At 37.4% G+C, this 23512-nt stretch overlaps 1 protein-coding gene across 31 annotated transcripts in view; it reads right to left on the bottom strand.

Moving 5' to 3' along the window:
• Positions 1-23512, bottom strand: part of Adgrl3 (adhesion G protein-coupled receptor L3) — a 778447-nt gene that overhangs the window by 121862 nt on the left and 633073 nt on the right. For all 31 annotated transcript variants that reach the window (XM_085836782.1, XM_085836789.1, XM_085836791.1 and 28 more), the window contains 4 exons: positions 16812-16995; positions 15821-15943; positions 11773-11981; positions 10846-11022 (listed from right to left, as the gene is read on the bottom strand). In XM_085836782.1, the coding sequence (XP_085692908.1) occupies positions 10846-11022; positions 11773-11981; positions 15821-15943; positions 16812-16995 (693 nt within the window). The remainder of the gene's footprint in view (positions 1-10845; positions 11023-11772; positions 11982-15820; positions 15944-16811; positions 16996-23512) is intronic.

Below are 23512 nucleotides of genomic sequence, written 5' to 3'. Positions count from 1 at the left end.
GATAAGGAGTCTTTGGAGATTGACCTAGGCTGCATCTTAAGAGATTTACAGAATTACTTATTTTTGAGCAGTGATGTGGTCTAACAGAGCACTGAAGTATCCCTTTGGAAACTCTTCTGAGAATAGCATTCGGAGAGACAAGATGAAGAGAAACTAGCTAAGGGGGCATTAGCCAAAACTCAGCAAGGAGACCCCGGGGATTTGAAGCTAGAGGATAACAAGCAGATGCTGAGGTTATGCTCTCTGTTGTCCAAAGTGTGTTAATTGGACTAATAGGCAGCATCAGTAAAAAGAAGCAAATCAAAGTGGCTGTGTAGTAATGGAATGGTACTCTTGATGAGGCAACATAGTCATTTAATAAAATGGGGGGAGAGAATTTTGAGGGAGAATTGTGATTCTTGTTACAAAAGGCTAAATACAGATTGTACTCAATTTATGGTGGTTTGACTGATAATGACTTAACCTAGAACACTTTGAATAGGATGGTACAAAAACAAAATTTGATTGGTAAAAAACCACCCTTCAAATTTGAACTTCCGGGTTTCCCTAGTCTAGAATGTGGTATAAGGGTACTGGGTTGGGTAGTAAGAAAGCTGCATATTAATGCCAGTCATGTCTTCAAGAGAGTAATCAACCTGTATGTAACTGTGCACTTCATTGCCAGCTGTTTTGTATATCATGTTTTGCATTGATAACCCATTATATCTTCAACATGCCCACCTCTGTCTCCTGGGCTAATGCAAACATTCTGTTTTACACTTTCTCTACAGTATTCAATAAATTATATGTCAGTCTACATGTCATTCTAAAATAGACTTTTATATGTGATTTTACACAACTGCAGCATAATATGTGTACTAAGAGGATTTAAACTAAACGAAGCTGAGATTAAAAGTTTGGTATGCTCCATGTATTGAATCCATTTATGAGTTACGGCATTTTAACTTACAATGACAGAATTGGGATTTGATTACAACCCAAGTCAAGAAATATACCTATAGTTATGTCAAGTTACTGGTTAGATCTATGAGTCTAGAAATAAACATTGAAACCTAGCAATTGGCAACTGATGTTTAAAAACCATATGACTACATGAGGTCAGCCAGGGGCAAAAAGCAGTGATTTACTAAACTACTTTTGTCCCAAGTGATGAAGAGAGGGTATGCAGGTGAGGAACAACCAGGAAAGGAAGCTAAGTAAATCCAGATGCTGAAGAAAGAAACAAAGAGTGTAATACTCAGAGAAAGTGAAAGAAATGTTACAATAGTATGGCCAACTCATTCTCCACACATCACCTAGCTAACCACATCACATTCCTCCTACAGATCAAGACGTTTCTTTGATAAGGCCCTCTCTGAACAAGTATGGGCAGGTCCATCATCTTCCTCTACATCTCTACATCAAAGGATAGGTCTCAATAATCCTCAGTAACTGTAAACTGGAATTCTGAGAAGCATCTAAAGAAATGTTCAGCATCCTTAGTCATCAGGGAAATGAGAATCAAAACAACCCTGAGATTCCACCTCACACCAGTCAAAATGGCTAAGATCAAAAACTCAGGTAACAGCAGATGCTGGCAAGGATGTAGAGAAAGAGGAACATTTCTCCATTGTTGGTGGGATTGCAAGCTTGTACAGCCACTCTGGAAATCGGTCTGGCGGTTCCTCAGAAAATTTGACATAGTACTACCAGAGGACCCATCTATATCACTCGTGAGCATATACCCAGAAGATGCTCTAACATGTAATAAGGACACATGCTCCATCCACTATGTTCATAACAGCAACATTCATAATAGCCAGAAGCTGGAAAGAAGCCAGATGTCACTCAATAGAGGAATAGATACAGAAAATGTGGTACATTTATTTACACAATGAAATACAACTCAGATAATAAAAACAATGACTTCATGAAATTCACTGGCAAATGGATGGAACTTGAAAATATCATCCTGTGTGAGGCAACAAAAGGCACAAAAGAACACACATGGTATGTACTCACTGATAAGTGGATATTAGCTCAAAAGTGCAGAATACCCATGATTCAATTCACAGTCCATATGAAGCCCAAGAAAAGTCCAAAGTGTGGATGCTTCAGTGCTTCTTAGAAGGTACTCCCCGCCCCCCCCTACCCCCCGCTCCCCCCCACCCCCGAGCTCGTGTCTCTAGCTGCATATGTATCAGAAGATGGCCTGGTCAGCCATCAGCGGAAAGAGAGGCCCATTGGTCATGCAGACCTTATATGCCTCAGTACAGGGGAACACCAGGGCCAAGAGGTGGGAGTGGGTGGGTGGGGGTGTGGGTGGGGGAGGGTGTGGGGGACTTTTGGGATAGCATTGGAAATGTAAATGAAATAAATACCTAATAATAATTAAAAAAAAGAAGGGGGAACAAAATACTCACAGGAGGAAATAGGGAGACAAAGTGTGGAGCAGAGACTGAAGGAAAGACCATCCAGAGACTGGCCCACCTGGGGATCCATCCCATATACAGTTACCAAACCCAGACACTATTGTAGATGCCAAAAGTGCATGCTGACAGGAACCTGATATAGATGTCTCCTGAGAGGGTCTGCCAGAGTTTGACAAATACAGAGGTGGATGCTGACATGCAACCATTGGACTAAGCATGGGGTTCCTGATGGAGGAGTTGGAGAAGGAACTGAAGGAGGTGAAATGGTTTGCAACACCATGGAGGGAACAACAATGTGAACCAGTAAGACCAACCAGAGCTCCTGGGGACAGGACCAACCAAAGAGTATACATGGCAGAACCGATGGCTCGGGCCACATATGTAGCAGAGGATGGCCTTGTTGGACATCAATGAGAGAAGAGGCCCTTGGGTCTCAGTGTGTTCAATGCCCCAGGGTAGGGGAATGCCAGGGCAGGAAAACGAGAGTGGGTGGGTGGGGGGGATCACCATCATAGAAGCAGGGGGAGGGAAAGGGGATAGGGGGTTTCCAAAGGGGAGATCTGGAAAGGGGAAAACATTTGAAATATAAGTAAAAAAAAAAATATCCAATAGACTTCCGGCCGGACCAGCACCAGGGTAGCTAGAGCGCAGGGTCGGCTGACACCCGCCAGCTACCCAGGACCCCCGGCACAGGATTTTGAGACTGCTGGTGAGTGGAACACAGCTTCTGCTCCAGTCCAATCACGCGGGACCTGAGACTGCTTTGGTTGGGGAGGCAGAAATCCCGCCTCAGTAGGGCCACAAGCCTCTCCGGTCAGAAAAGCGCCGGGGTAGCTAGAGTGCAGGGTCGGCTGACACCCACCAGCTACCCACAACCCCCACCACAGGATTTTGAGACTGCTGGTGAGTGGAACACAGCTTCTGCTCCAATCTTTAAACAGTGACAACGACAACAACTAACCCCAGAGATTACCAGATGGCGAAAAGTAATAATCTTACTAACAGAAACCAAGACCACTCACCATCATCAGAACCCAGCACTCCCACTTCGCCCAGTCCAGGGCACCCCAACACACCGGAAAAGCTAGACACGGATCTAAAAGCATATCTCCTGATGATCTCAAGAAGGACTTTAATAACACACTTAAAGAAATACAAAGGAACACTGGTAAACAGGTAGAAGACAGTAAAGAGGAAGCACAAAAATCCCTTAAAGAATCCTTCTACCAAAGGCTATACTCAACAAAACTGGAGAACCTGGATGAAATGGAGAAGTTCCTAGACAGATACCAGGTACCAAAGTTGAATCAAGATCAGGTTAATGATCTAAACAGCCCTATATCCCCCAAAGAAATAGAAGCAGTCATTGATAGTCTCCCAACTAAAAAAAGCCCAGGACCAGATGGGTTTAGTGCAGAGTTCTATCAGACCTTCAAAGAAGATCTAATCCCAGTTCTTCACAAACTATTCCACAAAATAGAAACAGAAGGTACTCTACCCAACTCATTCTATGAAGCCACAATTACTCTGATACCTAAACCACAAAAAGACCCAACAAAGATAGAAAACTTCAGACCAATATCCCTTATGAATATTGATGCAAAAATCCTCAATAAAGTTCTTGCTAACCGAATCCAAGAACACATCAAAACAATCATCCATCCTGACCAAGTAGGTTTCATCCCAGGGATGCAGGGATGGTTCAATATATGGAAATCCATCAACGTAATCCAGTATATAAACAAACTCAAAGACAAAAACCACATGGTCATCTCGTTAGATGCGGAAAAAGCATTTGACAAGATCCAACACCCATTCATGATAAAAGTCTTGGAAAGATCAGGAATTCAAGGCCCATACCTAAACATGATAAAAGCAATCTACAGCAAACCAGTAGCCAACATCAAAGTAAATGGTCAGAAGCTTGAAGCAATCCCTCTAAAATCAGGGACTAGACAAGGCTGTCCACTTTCTCCATACCTATTCAACATTGTACTTGAAGTCCTAGCCAGAGCAATTCGACAACAAAAGGAGATCAAAGGGATACAAATTGGAAAAGATGAAGTCAAAATATCACTTTTTGCAGATGATATGATAGTATATATAAGTGACCCTAAAAATTCCACCAGAGAACTCCTAAGCCTGATAAACAGCTTCGGTGAAGTAGCTGGATATAAAATTAACTCAAACAAATCAATGGCCTTTCTCTACACAAAGAATAAACAGGCTGAGAAAGAAATTAGGGAAACAACACCCTTCTCAATAGTCACACATAATATAAAATATCTTGGCGTGACTCTAACTAAGGAAGTGAAAGATCTGTATAATAAAAACTTCAAGTCTCTGAAGAAAGAAATTATAGAAGATCTCAGAAGATGGAAAGATCTCCCATGCTCATGGATTGGCAGGATCAACATTGTAAAAATGGCTATCTTGCCAAAAGCAATCTACAGATTCAATGCAATCCCCATCAAAATTCCAAATAAATTCTTCAACGAATTAGAAAGTGCAATCTGCAAATTCATCTGGAGTAACAAAAAACCTAGGATAGCAAAAACTCTTCTCAAGGATAAAAGAACCTCTGGTGGAATCACCATGCCGGACCTAAAGCTTTACTACAGAGCAATTGTGATAAAAACTGCATGGTACTGGTATAGTGACAGACAAATAGACCAATGGAATAGAATTGAAGACCCAGAAATGAACCCACACACCTACGGTCACTTGATCTTCGACAAGGGAGCTAAAAACATCCAGTGGAAGAAAGACAGCATTTTCAACAAATGGTGCTGGCACAACTGGTTGTTAACATGTAGAAGAATGCGAATCGATCCATTCCTATCTCCTTGTACTAAGGTCAAGTCTAAGTGGATCAAGGAACTTCACATAAAACCAGAGACACTGAAACTTATAGAGGAGAAAGTGGGGAAAAGTCTTGAAGATATGGGCACAGGGGAAAAATTCTTGAATAGAACAGTAATGGCTTGTGCTGTAAGATCGAGAATTGACAAGTGGGACCTCATGAAACTGCAAAGCTTCTGCAATGCTAAAGACACCATCAATAAGACAAAAAAACCACCAACAGATTGGGAAAGGATCTTCACCTATCCTAAATCAGATAAGGGACTAATATCCAATATATATATAAAGAACTCAAGAAGGTAGACTCCAGAAAGTCAAATAACCCCATTAAAAATGGGGCTCAGAACTGAACAAAGAATTATCACCTGAGGAATACCGAATGGCAGAGAAGCACCTGAAAAAATGTTCAACATCCTTAATCATCAGGGAAATGCAAATCAAAACAACCCTGAGATTCCACCTCACACCAGTCAGAATGGCTAAGATCAAAAATTCAGGTGACAGCAGATGCTGGCGAGGATGTGGAGAAAGAGGAACACTCCTCCATTGTTGGTGGGATTGCAAGCTTGTACAACCACTCTGCAAATCAGTCTGGCGGTTCCTCAGAAAATTGGACATAGCACTACCGGAGGATCCAGCAATACCTCTCCTGGGCATATATCCAGAAGATGTCCCAACTGGTAAAAAGGACACATGCTCCACTATGTTCATAGCAGCCCTATTTATAATAGCCAGAAGCTGGAAAGAACCCAGATGTCCCTCAACAGAGGAATGGATACAGAAATTATGGTACATTTACACAATGGAGTACTACTCAGCTATTAAAAAGAATGAATTTATGAAATTCCTAGCCAAATGGATGGACCTGGAGGGCATCATCTTGAGTGAAGTAACACAATCACAAAAGAACTCACACAATATGTATTCACTGATAAGTGGATATTAGCCCAAAACTTAGGATACCCAAGATATAAGATACAATTTGCTAAATGCATGAAACTCAAGAAGAATGAAGACCAAAGTGTGGACACTGTGCCCCTTCTTAGAATTGGGAACAAAACACCCAGGGAAGGAGTTACAGAGACAAAGTTCGTAGCTGTGATGAAAGGATGGACCATTTAGAGACTGCTGTATCCAGGGATCCTTCCCATAAGCAGCTTCTAAACGCTGACACCATTGCATACACTAGCAAGATTTTGCTGAAAGGACCCAAATATAGCTGTCTCTTGTGAGACGATGCCGGGGCCTAGCAAACACAGGAGTGAATGTTCACAGTCAGCTATTGCATGTATCACAGGGCTCCCTATGCAGAAGCTAGAGAAAGTACCCAAGGAGCTAAAGGGATCTTCAACCCTATAGTTGGAACAACATGATGAACTAACCAGAACCCCGGAGCTCTTGTCTCTAGCTGCATATGTATCGAAAGATGGCCTAGTCGGCCATCATTGGAAAGAGAGGCCCATTGGACTTGCAAACTTTATATGCCCCAATATAGGGGAATGCCAGGGCCAAAAGAATGGGAATGGGTGGGTAGGGAAGTGGGGGGCACTATGGGGGACTTTTGGGATAGCATTGGAAATGTAATTGAGGAAAATATGTAATAAAAATATTAAAAATTAAAAAAAAGAAAAAAAATATCCAATAAAAAATAAAAAATAAAAATAAAATAAATATTATTTCATGAAAAAAACAAACAATCCTCAGTACCACAGCTATCACCACAGCCTCACTTCCTTGCCCTTCTGCTAATGCCCAAGCTCCTCAAAAAATGTAAGGCCTCAAGGGCCAGAATTAGAAGCATAATCACTGGAGTTTGGTAATACACAGAACAAGTGGGAATGGAAAGTTACATGTATAGAGAGTTATATGAATAATACATATATAGAGAACATGTAGTACATTGGAAGGTACAACACTAACTTTACGACTATCATATTACAGTCCTCAAAATGTGGAAAACCAACAACCAAAAAAAAAAAGTGATTCTAAGAGAAGGGAGAACTCATAGATGAAGCCAATGGACAGAATTCATATAGATAGCTAAGCAAACAGACATGGATAAGGACCATTCAGTGCTCAGTAGAATCCCAGAACGAAGACAAATATCAAGACTTGATATCTGTAAGGATCAAGACTATCCTGTCAATTCTCTCTCTCTCTCTCTCTCTCTCTCTCTCTCTCTCTCTCTCTCTCTCTCTCTCTCTCTCTCTCTCTCTCTCCCTCCCTCCCTCCCTTCCTTCCTCCCGTCCTTCTTTCTTTCTTTACAAAATTGTCAAACAAATAATCTAATCTAACATAATATGATGTTCTTCCCTGTATATAGAGTTTACTGAAACATTAAAAGAGGGTAACTAGTATGTATAAATATATATGTTCTACCTGGTCGCTGTATCTCTCATTATGTACAAGTAAATTATTATTCTATTTCAATGGAAGTTTAATGCAAATTTGTTAATGTACTTCATTTTAGGATTCTAGTGATGACTATGCCCAGTATTTTCAGGTCTTCTCTAATATCTAAAGTGCCAAACTTATATTCCGGGATCAAAATGGAGTTGACTGTGGTAATCACCAGAGACTGTGACTCTAGCCACATGAAACATTCTGCATGAGTGATTGCTAAAGGAAAGTATCGATTCCCATTTATTTTGTCTCCTGTTGACACACAATAGTGGTCACAGTCGTGATCCTTTTAAAATGGATTAGCAAGGAGCTGTAGGAAATAAACTGAGCCCCCCAAAAATGGTATTTTGTTTTTGCCTACATTTGATCCATTTTTCAGAATTTAATGCCTGGGCTGGTTGAAATGTAGGATCCAAGAGCCCGACTAACACATTCCAGAATTAAATCTATCATTTGTCAATGTGGCCATTGTTGCCGAACTCAATCAGTTTTAAATGCTTCAACAAAATAAGCCTTGCAGTCCCTTGAAGACCAGAATCTGAACTGTGTAGAAACAGTAAGAGCAATTTTACTTTTTTGTTGCCAGCTGGACATAGATGCCGTCTTCTTCAAGATACCTGTACCATCTTTTTCTCAATTATAACAACAACAAAATCTGTGCAGCAGGAAATTACTTGCATCATTGGCGTAAGGTATGCAAACCTTCTGCCAGAGTTTTTAATTTCTAAAATGTATTGAACACTAATAGCTGTTCCATTCTTACTGATGTCATGGAGTTGAAAGTCCACCAGCATATAATTGCTAATTCATCTCTCAAAGTATATAACTAAGGTAACAAGTTTTATGTGTTCTTTTGTTGTTCTATGTCTAACTAAAATATATTTTTTCCTTGCACCTCCCGTGTTGATAGACTTCTTTTCCTAGCACTATTGAACTGTGTTCCACCGTGTAGATAGTGTACCACCTTCCACATCTGGTATCAGGGAGAATCTATGCACAATGGAAAGCATTCCACGGTCATCACTTTCTAGAAAGGTGGCCGTGCTTAAACTCCTTGTAGACTACATCTATACTCTGAAACCCTATAAAGAGTACTTTAATTGAGGTCTCATCCATTTAAAGGGTAAAGGAGATGACGGACTACCATTGGATGGTGCACCCCACAGTGTCACACTTCAGTAGAACTCAGGTCATTGTGAGAATTCTGAGTTCAGGTTTTGTGTGCCTCCCTTGTTGTGACAGTTAAATATTGTAAATCAGTTTGAATTTAACTTGCCAACTTTATGTGTCACATATAAGCACTGAGACATGTAGGCCATGTAGTATGCTAGTATGTGTTCAGACTCCAGTCCTTCCTTATGGATGTTAAGCTCACTGAACTTAGCCACATGGCTACTGAATTCTTTCTCTCCAGATGCTGGGCAGCCATGTTGTCTGTGGTGCAATAATTTTACATGAATGCTCTTCATCGTTTTCATACTATCTTCAACTGTCATATTTAACTTCTTTGTGATTTTGTTCATATGTCTTCTCTAATAGGGATATTCTTTACAACTTCCCAGTTAATTCATTAATTTCTTAATAGAAATCTTATAGCCTAACAACTCTAATCTAGGAAAATTTCTCGACTTTATATATTCAGTATTTCCATAGAACACTACAAGAATCTTACTCTAATCTCGTCTATAATATGATGAAACTATATGTGTTTGCTTCTTCTATGGAAAACCTACATTTCTTGATGGCGGCATTTATTTTGTGCTTTCTTACATTATATATCAACAAAGCTGTTCTGAATTGAACAGTTAAACTGAATAAAAATATGTATTATTTCAAATTGAATTCAGCCCATGAAGTAAGTTGCCTTAAAATACATCATCTATTAATTCCTTCAGTTGCATAGCTAAGTAACTTTTATATAATAGGAAAATCTTATGAAAATTTATGAAAGAACATTCAGTCATTGTCAAGGCCAATTTAGGTTTTAAGTACTCATGTTTTTAAAAATTCTGTGTCTATTAAAAATTAGGATTTGATACCTAATATGATATGCTATGAAAACAGAGCTTTAAATGTTGACATAATGTATATTGCACCCTAATAAAAAACAATATTATGTTAAATATATATGGTTATTTACTAATTTCATGCATTGTGTGTGTGTGTAACATACATATTTTATTATATTTAATGCATAAAATTTTTAAAAATTATAAGAAGTTATAAAATAAGATGTTAAATACTCATTTAACTTATGACTATTATATTTAGAAAAAATGTATTCTTTTCACTGGATATTTTGTTCAAAAACTGTATGCTTTTTATATTTTTTTTCAGTTACATAAACAACTCAAGCTAGCCCTCCTCTCCCAATAATTATTGTAGAGAATCAAATCGGATATTGATCCTGGCCAACTGTTTTGTTTTGAGAAGCAAAACACTAGGATTCCTAGTCATTTCAAAGTATCTTATTTGGAAAAAAAAAAAAATTAGAGATCTCCAACCTCTGAACTTTCAGGCCTCGCACCTCTGCATACAAACTGCAGTATTCTCAACCCTGACAGTTCTGTGTTAGAGGACACACTAAAGCCCACTCGGTCTTCTTTTCCATTGAAAATCCATATTTCTTTTTTCATAACCTTCTATGTATACAATCCTGTCATGCCAGAATGAAACAGATACAGATATCTTCGGCAGTTTCCAACTCATCTACCTGATTTGTTGATTAGACTGGAATATCCATTCTCCTGTATTACAGTATGCCCAATCCTCTGTACCATTATAGTCTATGTATCACATGCATATGTTGTTTTTCCAGGAATCAGATCGACCATGTGTAACCTATAGCTCGTTAGTCTTCAATGTACCCAATCTCAACTTCCATTAGCCCTGTCTCTCTTACCCTGTTCATGAGGTTATGATATAACATTTCTTTGTCTAAATTGAAATCAGGGAGGCTATAGGTAAATTTATTGAGTAAACTCTGATTTTAGGATTTATATTGGTTAAAGAAAGAAGCAGTTATCAGAACTATCCAAAGCATATAGCTGAAATACCATAATTCCTGGCTAGAATTATTAGGAAAGAATAGACTTGTCGAATTAGGAATATTTAGAGTTAGAATCCTGGTTGCCTGTTAAGAGTGTTCCTGCCTTACGGAATATCTTACCTTAACTTCCACATGTGCCATCAATACTGCAAAGTTGGTGAGGTGGTTACAGGAGCATGTAGTATGTGTCTTGTTGGTTGTCAGGAGTCGACAGCCTTGTGTTGACCAATAACCTGTCATTGTGCGCTTGGAATAGCTCCAAAATGAACAGTTAGGGTTGAAATTTTCTTCTGACTGCTATGGTGGAAAAAGATCAATAAAGGCAATAACTACTTTACAATCGAGTAAATGAAGTAGGCACTTTCTCTACCGACAGCACAGCCCCATGCTCTGTTGCAATCCTTACACAGGTGTGTTCAGTGCCTTCATATTAAGTGGCCCTCATCAATTTGAAGTGAAATGGAATACCTGGCGTTTATTCTGTCTGACTAGAAGTGAGATTACTATTTTCCAATGGTGTTCATACCAAAACTGATCTTACTAACACTGTTTTGAAATTGTATCAGCTTTTAAATTTAAAAGTAAGGGCAATTGTTGGAAAAAAATTGTAAAAGGGTGGTCTTTACCTTACATTTACAACTTCCAGATTTGTACATGTACAAAAATATATCTTTAGACACAGATAAGACTGCTTATATAATAATAGCATATGAAATGCTATCCAGTTCAACATCGTCCACTACAAGCTCTTTTAAAAACTCTGAGTTGTATATTTAGAGTACATAATGTTTTATTATATATTACATCTAGGTGTAACATTATTTCTATATGGAAAAATTAACATATCATGTCATATAAAGACAGATATTATATATTTTCTCTGGCATATTTATGAATATTTCTGAAAACAACCATGACTGTACTCATTGATGATATAGTCTATGTTATATAATAGATAAATATTAAAAGAAAATTAATATATTTAATATTCATCCATAACAAATATAAATAATATAGACAGTGAAACAGGCCATGACATTTTCTTACCTTGATGTGTTTAACAGTAAATACCACAGGATCAGCCAAATACACTTTATTACTGAATTCCTTATTTATTGCTGCTGTAATAACAGGGGAATTGACAATAACGGAGTGATTTGTGGACATAGCTTCTGTGCCCAACTTCATACTGGCATTCTCCGTAGACAAATAAGGACCCAGGTTATTATATAGGACAAAGGCCACTCTAATCTCTCCTGAAATAAATACAAATGTGAGTTAGAAATTGGAAGAAATGGATTAGTTTCTACACTCTGCTGGAGTTTGTAATTCTAGTTAGGTGGTGCAGTCAAGACTATATAAATACACATTCACAGACATAAAACAAAGCATTCATTTGCTTGGTACCAAAGTACTGAGCATCTGATGAGGAAATGGAAGTTGAATTTGATTGAGATCACTATATATGATTTCTTTAACACCAAATCTGAATCTGAAGCCCTGTCTCACTGCGTCCTTGAAACTAACTTCAAGATGCTTCCTCAACACAGAACCAGAATCCAGAACCATATATGTCCTAGAACCAAATACAAGATCATCTCTTTATATTCTAAAGAAAAATTATGTACATAGCTTCAAAAACCCTAGCCATAAAAATGGAAAATTAAACTTCAACAAAGCTAAAATTTTGAACTTATTAGAATATACCATCAAGAAAACAGATATGCGAACCACAGACTAGGGAATATGGGAGTCTTGAATTACAGAACATTCATGTTCGTTAACAATACAGTTATAGAAGATACCTAAAATTATCCAGAGAGATTAATGAACAATTTAAGAAAAAATAAAACAAAAACCATTTTCTATAACAAAAGACAGTTGGAATGATTAGCAATTAAAGAAACAAATGGTAAAAGTACATTTGTAATACTATTTTATACCCACTTGATACTAATGTTTACACGGACTTGAAGCAGTTCAAATCCTTGTACCCTACTGATGGGAATACAAAATTTTGCAGTGACTTGGAAGCACTTTGACACTTTTTATAAAGCTGCATACATATTGACCCTTCCTGGATAAGTAAGAACATTTACCACAAAGAAAACAATTTGCATGAGGCTTTTTACAGAATCCTTATTGATCATAGCCTCTATCTTGAAAGAAATCAAATAAAAGAATAAATATATCACAAGTAATAGAATATACTAGGTATACAGCACAAAATATTAATAAATGGAAAATGTGACTGAATCTCAATGTGACTTTTTGGATTACTTAATCTACACAGAAAATAATTCATATTGGGTGATTCCAGCAATATGAAGTCTAAGAACAAAATGATAATAAAGATCTTTCTTTAGAAGGAGACAAGAAAAGAGCAGTATGTAACACAATGGTAGAGGTAGTAGGGAACACTTAGTTTCCAACTTATTTTTCTACCTGTTTTTTTTATCTGTAAATGTAAATTTAACTGTCAGATTTAAAGTAAACACACACAGTATATATATTTCATTGTGTTTTAATTATACTACTGTGAATTTTTTTTAAGTAAGGACACTAATTGTTTGTATTTGTCATTTTCTTTCTAGGCCACTGTTTGCACAAAGTCACAAAGTTCTTCCACCTTATGACCCTTTGTGATAATTCTCTAATTATGGTAATTTTAATGTTTACTTTTTTTCCCTTTTGTTATGTGTTATTACTTTTTATCATTACTTTCATGGTAAAAGCCAAACCCTATGTCTTAATTCTATTATGATGTCAGAGTTGGACAAGAAGCAGATGCTACCCTGACCACTCCAGTTACGAAGATCAGAAAGGCAAACTCTCTGTCTTTAAAAATCAAGGTCAGAAAGAGAGAGAAAAAGCTTGTGTGTCAAATGAAAAGCTTGTGAGAGAGAGAGAGAGAGAGAGAGAGAGAGAGAGAGAGAGAGAGAGAGAGACAGAGACAGAGACAGAGACAGAGACAGAGACAGAGACAGAGACAGAGACAGAGATGGGGGAGATAAAGAGATATGACCATGAATACCTTATATAAATATATTTATGTTTATGGAATTCCCTCTTCTTGAGAATTTATATACAGAACATGTACACAGACTCATTTTCCCAACTAGCACTGCAAACAAGTTCCATGGACACTCCAGGCAGATGCACTGAATCAGACGTGATGACTTTCAGAATCAGACAGGGACCAGCGACCCACCATGCAGAAGGTAGAGATGTGCGTGGCTGCAGTAGCAGAGTTACTGTACCCAGAGACATTCCAGAAGTTTCTATGCTATGTGGTCGGCTGCTGTTTTTTTGCATCCATTGTCTTTTTAATACTCTTACAAAGAAATTGTAATGGAGGCTACATGAAGGAAGAGGGGCTTCTTATGTTTACCTCTATCTTAAATATACCTATATAACACTCCAAATCCAAATAATAGCAGCTCCCTGAATACTTATCAGTTACATTAGAGAAAAGAATTTCGTTCTATATCTAGGATAAAACTTATGATGCTTGAAGGCGACACTTAGTACTATTGAAGCACTGTTCCTATGAGGTCCTATGGGCTTTGTTCCTGTTGATTTAGAGGTTCGTGTTTTGTTGATGTTCTCCCTCCATTCCTTCTGGCTCTTACAAGATGGAATGACAGTATGCCACTGAGCATTAAGTAGAACTGCTATGATTAAGGCAGCATATACCAGGTCTGCAAGAGTCTGCACCAGATGGGTCTTAGAGTTGAAAGGAGAAGCAGACACATAACTCCATCCCCTTACCAGAAGCTATCTCCAGTGGAAAACAAGTTGCAAAGGAAAATACAGGTTTTCCGAAGGGAATCTCACTGGGGAAATAAGCCTCTCTTCAGTGCAGGCTTCATGCCCCGCAGTAGATGACCAAAGGAAAAAGAATCACTGGCACCACTGGGGTTTCCTTGTCTCACAATGACATGTTAAAGGATTTTGTGGTTATTGGCGTCAATTTAATCTTATTTTAATTTTACTTATTTAACTTGTATATTGTTTCTCTCTTTTACCTTATAGGATTTTTGCATACATACTATGGCTTCCAGCTTAGTGTTTCTATAGCATTCCTGAGTGTGAGAATGAGTGGGTCTCTGATGCCTTTTCCTAAGCTCTCATCCTTCTGTTTGTTGGTTTTATCCTATTTGGATGTGGTAGTTCTTATTTTATCTTGTTTCATTTTATTATTGTCCCTTAGAAGCCTATTTACTTCACAGTGACAGACAGAAAGGGGATGGATCTGGGAGGAGTAGATGGAAAAGAAGCCATACCAGGATATTTTATGTAAAAGAAAAAGTTAATTTCAGTAAAGGGAAGATAAAAGCATATGATAGAGAGGCTGCCATAGAAAGAAAAGTCCCGCTGTAGGACCATGATTTGGATGATGGATATAAGTCTAACTATTTAACATGGATCACAAATCATGCAGGAGAAAAGATACAAAGTGGGACAAACAAGACAAGATGTTCAAGACAGGCAGGGGCAGGACTCCTTAAGGCAGGTGGTTTTATTCCCTGTGCTATTAGAAAGGGAACTACTGATGAGAGTTCTGTCTGAGAAGAACCCTTTCTCAGTGGGAAATGAAGTTAAAGGGAGGAGCAGAGAGGAAGTGCATACAAGGATCTGTTTCTATGTACACCATCTTACCACTCTACACAATCTTACCACTGCCACGGACATGTCAGACCTAGTCTGGTTGTCAGCATAACAATGAATTCTACATTTCCTCTTAAATGATTTCTACATTGACTATATTTTATTCTGACAGCACATTAAAATGGTTGCTACTATTAGAAAGATCCATTTTCAAAGCTATTTTCTCTATAAGCAATAGTTCTGATTAAGTTATACAATCTCAGGTCAACTCTGTATCACCTAACAAGTTTTTCCTGCCTTTGTGAGAAATGGGATATTATTATTATCATTATTATTATTATTATTATTATTATTATTATTATTATTAAAGATTGGTGAAGCTAGGAATATGCTTTCTTTATAGGGTTACTTCTACATTTACATTATTTTTTAAGTGAATTTAATTTAGCACTCTGATCAGCATTGGAGTTGGTTTCCAACTTACCATTCCGGCCATTTTGCTTCAGTGTGTTTGCTGAGAGCTGGATGGTACTTCCGTGGCCCGTGTTCTCTGGGAATTTTAGATCTTCTAGGTTTCCTTCCGTGCTCAGCCTTGCAACTTCTAACTCTGTTCATAACATAGAGGTGTCAGGGTTCTGTAAGAAATCTGGTGAAGCTAGAAGAATTACCGTAATCTCTGAACTGTTTTCTACAGTCAGGATTTAAGAGTTCTTGTTCTATTTGCCATGTTAAAGGCATGTGATTTGTTCAAAAGTATATGGTTAAAGTTTTCACCTCATTTATAAATTAAATAAGCAAAGATGTGCAAAAATTATGTAAAGAATTCAAACGTATAATAATCAAGATTAATACTCAAAATTTAAGTCCAAGCCCTAATACTTTTTCATCTTTGCTTTTTAAGTCAATTTTCAAACTATTTTCCATATTTCATGAATTATGTAAAAATCTTTTTATACTCAATAGATGTACTGTCATGTCAATATTGAACTACCTACAAATCTAATAAAATATAAAACAGCTTTATCAAATCTCCTGAAATAAAACTGTCAACTACATCCTAAAACATAATAAAAACAGATTTATACTTATTTGAAGGGATGATACAAGTTCTAAGCAGTAACATCATCGGTCAAATGACTTGTTTCTTTTAGAATATAACTCAAGCATACTAAAAAGACAAATAATCCTTGCATTAGGAGGTCAAAATTGTAAGTAGTATAAAACCTACATAAATACATGCCTACATAAAAAAAAATCTCACTGAAGTAATCTCTAGATAATACGCTGAATATGGAATTCTCTATGGAGGTTAATATGCATGAATTCAGATCTTGTTAAACTGAAAGCTATCCTACTTTGAAAAATGCAGTAACATAAACTGAAACATGGTTCATGACTGGGGTGTCAGATTTTTTTTTTCTTTTCCTGCTCCAAAAGTGACTCCAGACCTTCTGTCTTAGCAAAAGGTCACTTACGAATATTGTCTGTATTCTCCCTGACAATGTCGGTCTTCAAAAGGTTATCAGCTAACACGAAAGCACTCTCCTCCACAGTGTCAAGCAACATGGTGGCCGCACGCAGTTGATCACTTGTCGTCAGGTCTCTCCATGCATTCAAAGCTTGTGGCTGAAGGAGGTTGTTAACTGTCTCCACCATCGCCTAAGAGGGGACCAAAAGAATGGCACAAGTCTCTAGTGAACCCGCATAGCTGTCAGGAATCCAGGTGTACATGCTGCCCAGCAAGCAAAGAGCAGCAGTGTGCATCAGATCACTATTGTCCCAGCCTCCCCTGTGACATGCTGCAGCAGAAGCATTCATTATTTTTCTGTAAATCCCTTGCTGAGACATTGCAAGCCTGCTGTTGTCTTCTTTTGAAGAACAACAAATAGAACCATGCTTGTTTCTTAGAATCAACAGCAGAGGCTTCAGTAAGACTCTGATCACATAATGAAATGATTTGGCTGAGGGAATAGTGGCACATAATTTAAACTAACAAGTTTCATCCTCCACAGAAAATAGTGTTGTGCCGTACATCTTCCAAAGACCAGATGCTGACCACAGCAAAGACCGACTACATATAGGAGATGCCAGGGACTTGTTGCCTATAGGTTGTGGACTCATGAAGCAAACTTTTTTCCCCTTTGTTTTATTCTCACCTCCTCCCTTACTCTCAGCCAGCTACAAAAATATCACAATAGAGAAAGTATCAAAGCATTTATACTGTCAGTTACTCTGAATACATTGTGTTTACCACTCGGGAAGAGAGTAAACAGTTGGACATCATTACCTATGGCCCTAAGGTGTTTCTGTTTTCTTTATAAAGTCAGCAGTAGGTACATCCACACATAGAGACAAAGTACCACATTTCTCATTGTTGCATGCAGAAGAATAATCTCTGTAGCTACCATTTATATATTCCCTGTGGTTTCCTTTATGTGGTAGGTTACAAAAAGAAAACAGTTCTCCCATGAAGTCTTGGGTTTCATTCAAACGCAGAAACCAGCAAAATAGAAAAATACAACACCTGCAGTTTGAAAGTGATCATCCCTGAACCCATTCATTATGAAGTTTGCCTCCAATGAAGATAGAAAGGCGACTAAACAGCCAACGTAGACACAGTCTCTAGGCAGCACATAAGAGTTTTAAAACCGGATGCACATTGGCAAAGGGATTGGCTGAGATGGGAGTCAGATCCTCTAAACTACTGTGTTCTCTTCTGGCTGGTGTTTTCATAGGAACCAAGTAACAACTGTTAAAAAATTCAGCTTCATAATGAAACACCTTCACTGCCAATTAACACCAGCTTCAAAAACTAATTTGCCTCTTGATAAAGTTGTTTTTTTCCTTGATATTTTCAAAGCTATCCCAGCTTCTGGGCAAATTGTCATCATTAGATTTTGAAGTAAAATAGCCTTAGTACTTTGCATTAATAAACATATACCTACACACTTCAGGGACCACCAAAATGAACCGTTATGAATTTAAGGAGTGAATACATTTGTTTGTGTGCTTGGCTCTGGCATGCTTTCTAGGTTTGGAGTATGACCTGAGAGTCACGCAAAGCATTTCCAGACCACAGCAGCATTAGCTGCTTTCCAGGAAGTAGTCCATGGGAGCCATGCCAATGGGAGTCGCCAAAAAACAGGCACCAGTAGATATAATAAGAAATGAAAGTTTAGTTATTTCTAAAGCTAAACAGTGAACTTGGAGCTACCTAGTGGAGGGAACATTCATCCTAGGATTAGATGTTCTCCAGAATTCATCAGCAATGCTCAGAAAAGTTCCTCAAAGTATTGAAATTATCCCTTGTCTTGAAAATGGTGTAGCCATTTTTAGCTGTTAATGACTTCAAAGGTCACAAAATAATTTGGCATTGAAGTTTTTAATCTTACCTTAAGGAATGGGTACTGAGAATACTATAGTATTTCTATACTGTCCTTTGGTGGTTTTAGTTCATTTAAAAATTGCTAAATGATAAAACAGAAAAACAAACAGAATGGCCATCCTTAACAACGCATCCCAGCAATCCTATAAATAGCACATTTCAAAATTCAATGATTAAGCAGAGAAAGTGCATAGATGAGTCTAGAGATCAGTAATCCAAACCCCCGACAATGAAAGCTCACGAACAGATGGCTTCACTAGCGAATTCAACCAGACATTTAAAGAATTAATAGCAATTCTTCCCGAGCTGTTCCAAAAGGTTCAAGAGGAGGGAATGCTTCCAAATCCATTTTATGAGTGAGAATTTCTATTCAGATACAAAAGCCTGACACAAGCTGAACAGACCATAAAACTACCAGTCATATCCCTGATGAATGTGGATGCATAATTCTTCAACAAAAGGCCAGCAAACCAAACTCAATAGCACATTAAAAGAACCATCTATTATAACCAAATGTAATTTATTTCTGAGATGAAAAGATAGTTCAACACATAAAATAAATTGATGTGATGTACTCCCTTAGTAGAATAAAGGATAATGTCACCTTATTATTTCAATAAATGAAGAAAAAGCATTTAACACAATTCAGCACTTTTCATGATTAAAGCCACACCAGCTAAGCAAGAATAAAAGGAAATGACCTAAAAATAATAAAGGTCGTGCAAGAAATGCACTCCACTAACATTATGCACAAAACTATAAATTTACATTTTTGGCTTTTAAGGTCAAGAGTAAAATTAACATGCCTACTGTATGTGCTCTTACTTAAAATAATTACTTGAGGCTATAACCAGAGCAATTAGACAAGAAAAAAGAAATAAAACCCATCTAAATTGGTGGTGAAAGGATAAAATTATGCCTTATTACAGATTAAAAGAATATATAGGAACTCAAGAGACTCCATTATGAAAAATCAACAGTAATATAATATCTGTGAGAAGCAGTAAACTCAGGTGCCTGTGTACAGAAGACCACTTAAGTGAAAAACTGTGTCTTTTGATTAACACCAATTACTGCCCAGAAGTCTTTGTTTTGCAACTAAAGAACTATGAGATGAACTATTTTCAAATTTTGAATACATTTCAGCAACCTTGTCTTCCCAAGCGTGGTGTAGCCTTTCGAGATGTGCTCAATTAAAATTTAAGCAACATAAATAATGTGCGAATGTTCTAAATAAGAACAGAGTAAACATTGTCTTGATGAGATATATATATATATATATATATATATACACACACACACACACATCTTTAAGAGATGTGACTCACTGTTTTCAGTTATGTACTGACAGACTCCTACAGACTGTTCTAATCCAATGGTCGCACAAATAGCCCTCATTAAAACCCAAAAGTCATGATCTTCAAAAGGCAGTGTTAGGTATGAGGTAGGCTTGATAGTTAAAAGGGAGAAGTACCAAGACTTAGGGAAGGAGGTAAGGGAGATATATCAGGGTTTGTGTGTGTGTGTGTGTGTGTGTGTGTGTGTGTGTGTGTGTGTGTGTATGAGCATGTGCTAAGGCATATTTATGTGTCAAATTGTGAACAAAAAGCAAATCAACCATCTACTAGTGGTTGCAAAGTATTAAAACAAGTACTGATGGAGTCTCCTTGACGTATGTCCAAGTAGGAAACTTGGAACCATACTGCTAACACTGGAAAAGGGTAGTAGTCCTTCTTGTACCTTCTGTCCAAATCAGAAACAATTATAGTTCACTCTTACAGTTACTTTCACATCATACCATATGTGGGGTGGGAAGGAGTTTCCACTGAGTAAATGTAATCAAGATTGACCCTACGGTTGCTATAACAATCACATTACAATAAGACTTGGAAGGAATTAGTCTTCTGGGATGTGGGCTGATTTTGTTTGGTTAGTTGGTTTTGTTTGTTTATTATTTTGTTTGTTTTTTCAAGACAGGGTTTCTCTGTGTAGTACTGGATGAGACTCCCTTTGTAGCACAGGCTGGCCTGGAATCTAGATCAACCTGCCTCTGCCTTCCGAGGCCTGGCATTAAAGGAGTGGAATGCCTCTGCCAGGCATACAGTGTAGTCTTAATAATTTAACCTCTTACAAGACAGAACTCCTAATGAATACATGACTTGATGGCTTCAGGAACAAGAGAGTGGTGACCTACAAAAACTTAAGTGGCATAAGGGCATAGAGGTGCAGGCATGCTGACCCTTCTCCTATGGGTCCCACAGCAGAGCGACATCTCCTGTAGCAGTTTTCTAGTTCTTACTGGTTAAGTTTTCTTAAAATAAAGGAAATACTTGTTGCCGCTCAAACAAAAGTGAATTAAACAGCCACAATTCTGTAATGAAAAAGAATATAGATACTTGATTTTCCTAAACTATTTATGTACTTGTACTTTATCATAAATGATAACATCTAAACACCAGATGGTTTTTGTTGTTTTAAAACCTGGGTTAATCTCCACTTCTCAGTTTCCATCGAATCAAGCTTATTTGTAGTTTAAACACTAACTGAATGATGAATATACAGTGACTTTCTTTAAACTAGGAGCAGATTCTTGAATTTCACTTCCAGGTACAACAATACTCACTAATTTTTCTTTATTTTTTTAGATGAATATTTATATTCTAAGTTTGAAGAAAATAAGGCTGTCCTGGCTTTATCTTATAGAAGCTTCTGTTCTCACCATTTTATAGAACTTTACATTGAACACTGGAAGGGGGAAATTACTTGATTATACTATAAAATTTGAAGAAGTTGATTATAATCAACACTGACCTTGCCAGAAACCAAGTATAAATTAATGTAACTTTTTACAAGGACTTTAACCTGAATGGAAGATGGACACTAGAAAATTTCACTCAAGTCTGCCACAAAATTTTACTGTGCCTGAGAATAAAGAATATTTTCTATCAAATTGATAAAATAAAGCTATTCAACAAGGTAAGTCTTATTATATTTGGGATTGGGAGAAGTCAATAATGGACACTGCCTTTCTCATTATATAGTTGTCCCATTAGACTCTGTAAACATTGAACCATTTCTACAAAATCAAATATAAGTGAAATAGCTCACATGTCATTTAGAGATATATGAGTACCATAGATAGATTCTTTCCTGTACATATGTTGACATTATCCAAAATCATCTGAGCTCTTTTTAGTTAATTTAGACATTAGACATTTTCATTTGACTATTTATTTGTTTTGTGGTTTTGAACCAGAGATTCTCAGTGTAGCCATGACTGCCCTGGAACTTACTTTATAGACCAGTCTGGCCTGGAACTTAGAGATCCACCTGCCCCTGCAGTGATAAGGTTAAAGGCGTGCCCGACACTGTCTGCTTCATTTGACTATTTTTCGGCATGCCTAGTAATTGTGGTATATTGTGAAGGACACATTATAATTCTACTATCTACATTTTGAATTGGAAGCTTTATTTATTTAATATAACTACTGTGAAAGACTTTGGGGAAAAACAATTATGTATTTTTTGCAGTGACAACTTCTGTAATAATTCCAAGAGAATCTGCTTGTGGAACAGCCTAAGATTTCTTAGCAAGTACCCAAAGGAGTCAATGTGCGAACCAGGAGTAGCCTGTCTTACCCAGGTGAGCAGTAGTTCCCAGGCCGGAAGGTAAGCAGAAGTAAATGGGGAACTCACTGGCTTTTCTGCCTCCCCTTGAAAGCCACAAAAGTCAACAACAGAAGGCAAGTACTTGTGAGAAGACGAATACATTAGAACTCTTGGAATTTTCTAAAATAAGCTTTTAAGTCATGAGTTCTATCAGGTTTTAGCTCAGGTTTCATTTACTAAAAGTTATTCTATTTTTGTTCCACAAGTGAACCTGTTCTGTTTTCTTTATATCATGTATCATTCCCTAAAAGTGTCTCATATATTCATTTACATCTATGGTTATTTTATTCCTCCCACTGGAGAAAAAGGAATCTTTACAAGGATTGCTCTAGGAATCACTTATAAAAGCCAAAAATAATGTTCAGTGACCGTCTTCTGAGTGCAGGGCAAACAGTGGAAGTTCATAATTTAGTCAATTTTCTATTTCATTTGTGTGGGGGCAAAAAAAATCTCTGAAGGCATGGAATTTCTGAATCAAACAGCAATAGACATATTTCATGAGTTCTTATTCCAGACATTCAATAATACAGTGGCATCTCACTGTGTTTTGGCTGCCATAATAGAGTACCTTAAACAAGATTGTTTATGAATTTAAAATGTATTATGTATAGTTCCTGTCGTTGTGAAGTAGATAATCAAAGCACTTGCAGACTCAGGGTCAAGGGAAACCCCTGTTTATCCTTACATGTGGATGAGAGAAACAAATTCTGCAGTCTTTCATAAGGCACTGAGGCCGTTCTTGAAGGTTGTTAGCCTCAACTTAATTCTATTCCAGATGCTTCCCTTCCTGACACCACTACAGTTGGCATAGAATTTCAAGATGTGAGTGAGGAGAAGATGGAAAAAATCCACATTATAGCAGACTTCCATTTAAAGCTTATTCGTGTTTACCAAAGTTCTCTGTATTTTTATCTTCCTTTCCCACTAGACTCTGTGCTTTAGAAAAGATATGCTTTCTCAGAATATAGTAGTAGTCGTCATTAGGCTAGCATAACTTACTTTTATTAGGAAATAACCTATGACAATAAGAAACAATGAGAACACTAAGAGCATCCTTTTTTATTTTTATAGTGTTTTGATATGTCTTCTGGGAGAAGAAAGAGGCAAATACCCCCATGGTTT

The sequence above is a fragment of the Mus caroli genome, unplaced genomic scaffold (genome assembly GCF_978045245.1).
Source record: "Mus caroli unplaced genomic scaffold, Mus_caroli_1 scaffold_4, whole genome shotgun sequence".
NCBI classification, from domain to species: Eukaryota; Metazoa; Chordata; class Mammalia; order Rodentia; family Muridae; genus Mus; species Mus caroli.
Note: the sequence above shows the minus strand (reverse complement) of the source record. Positions and strands in the feature narration are given on the sequence as shown.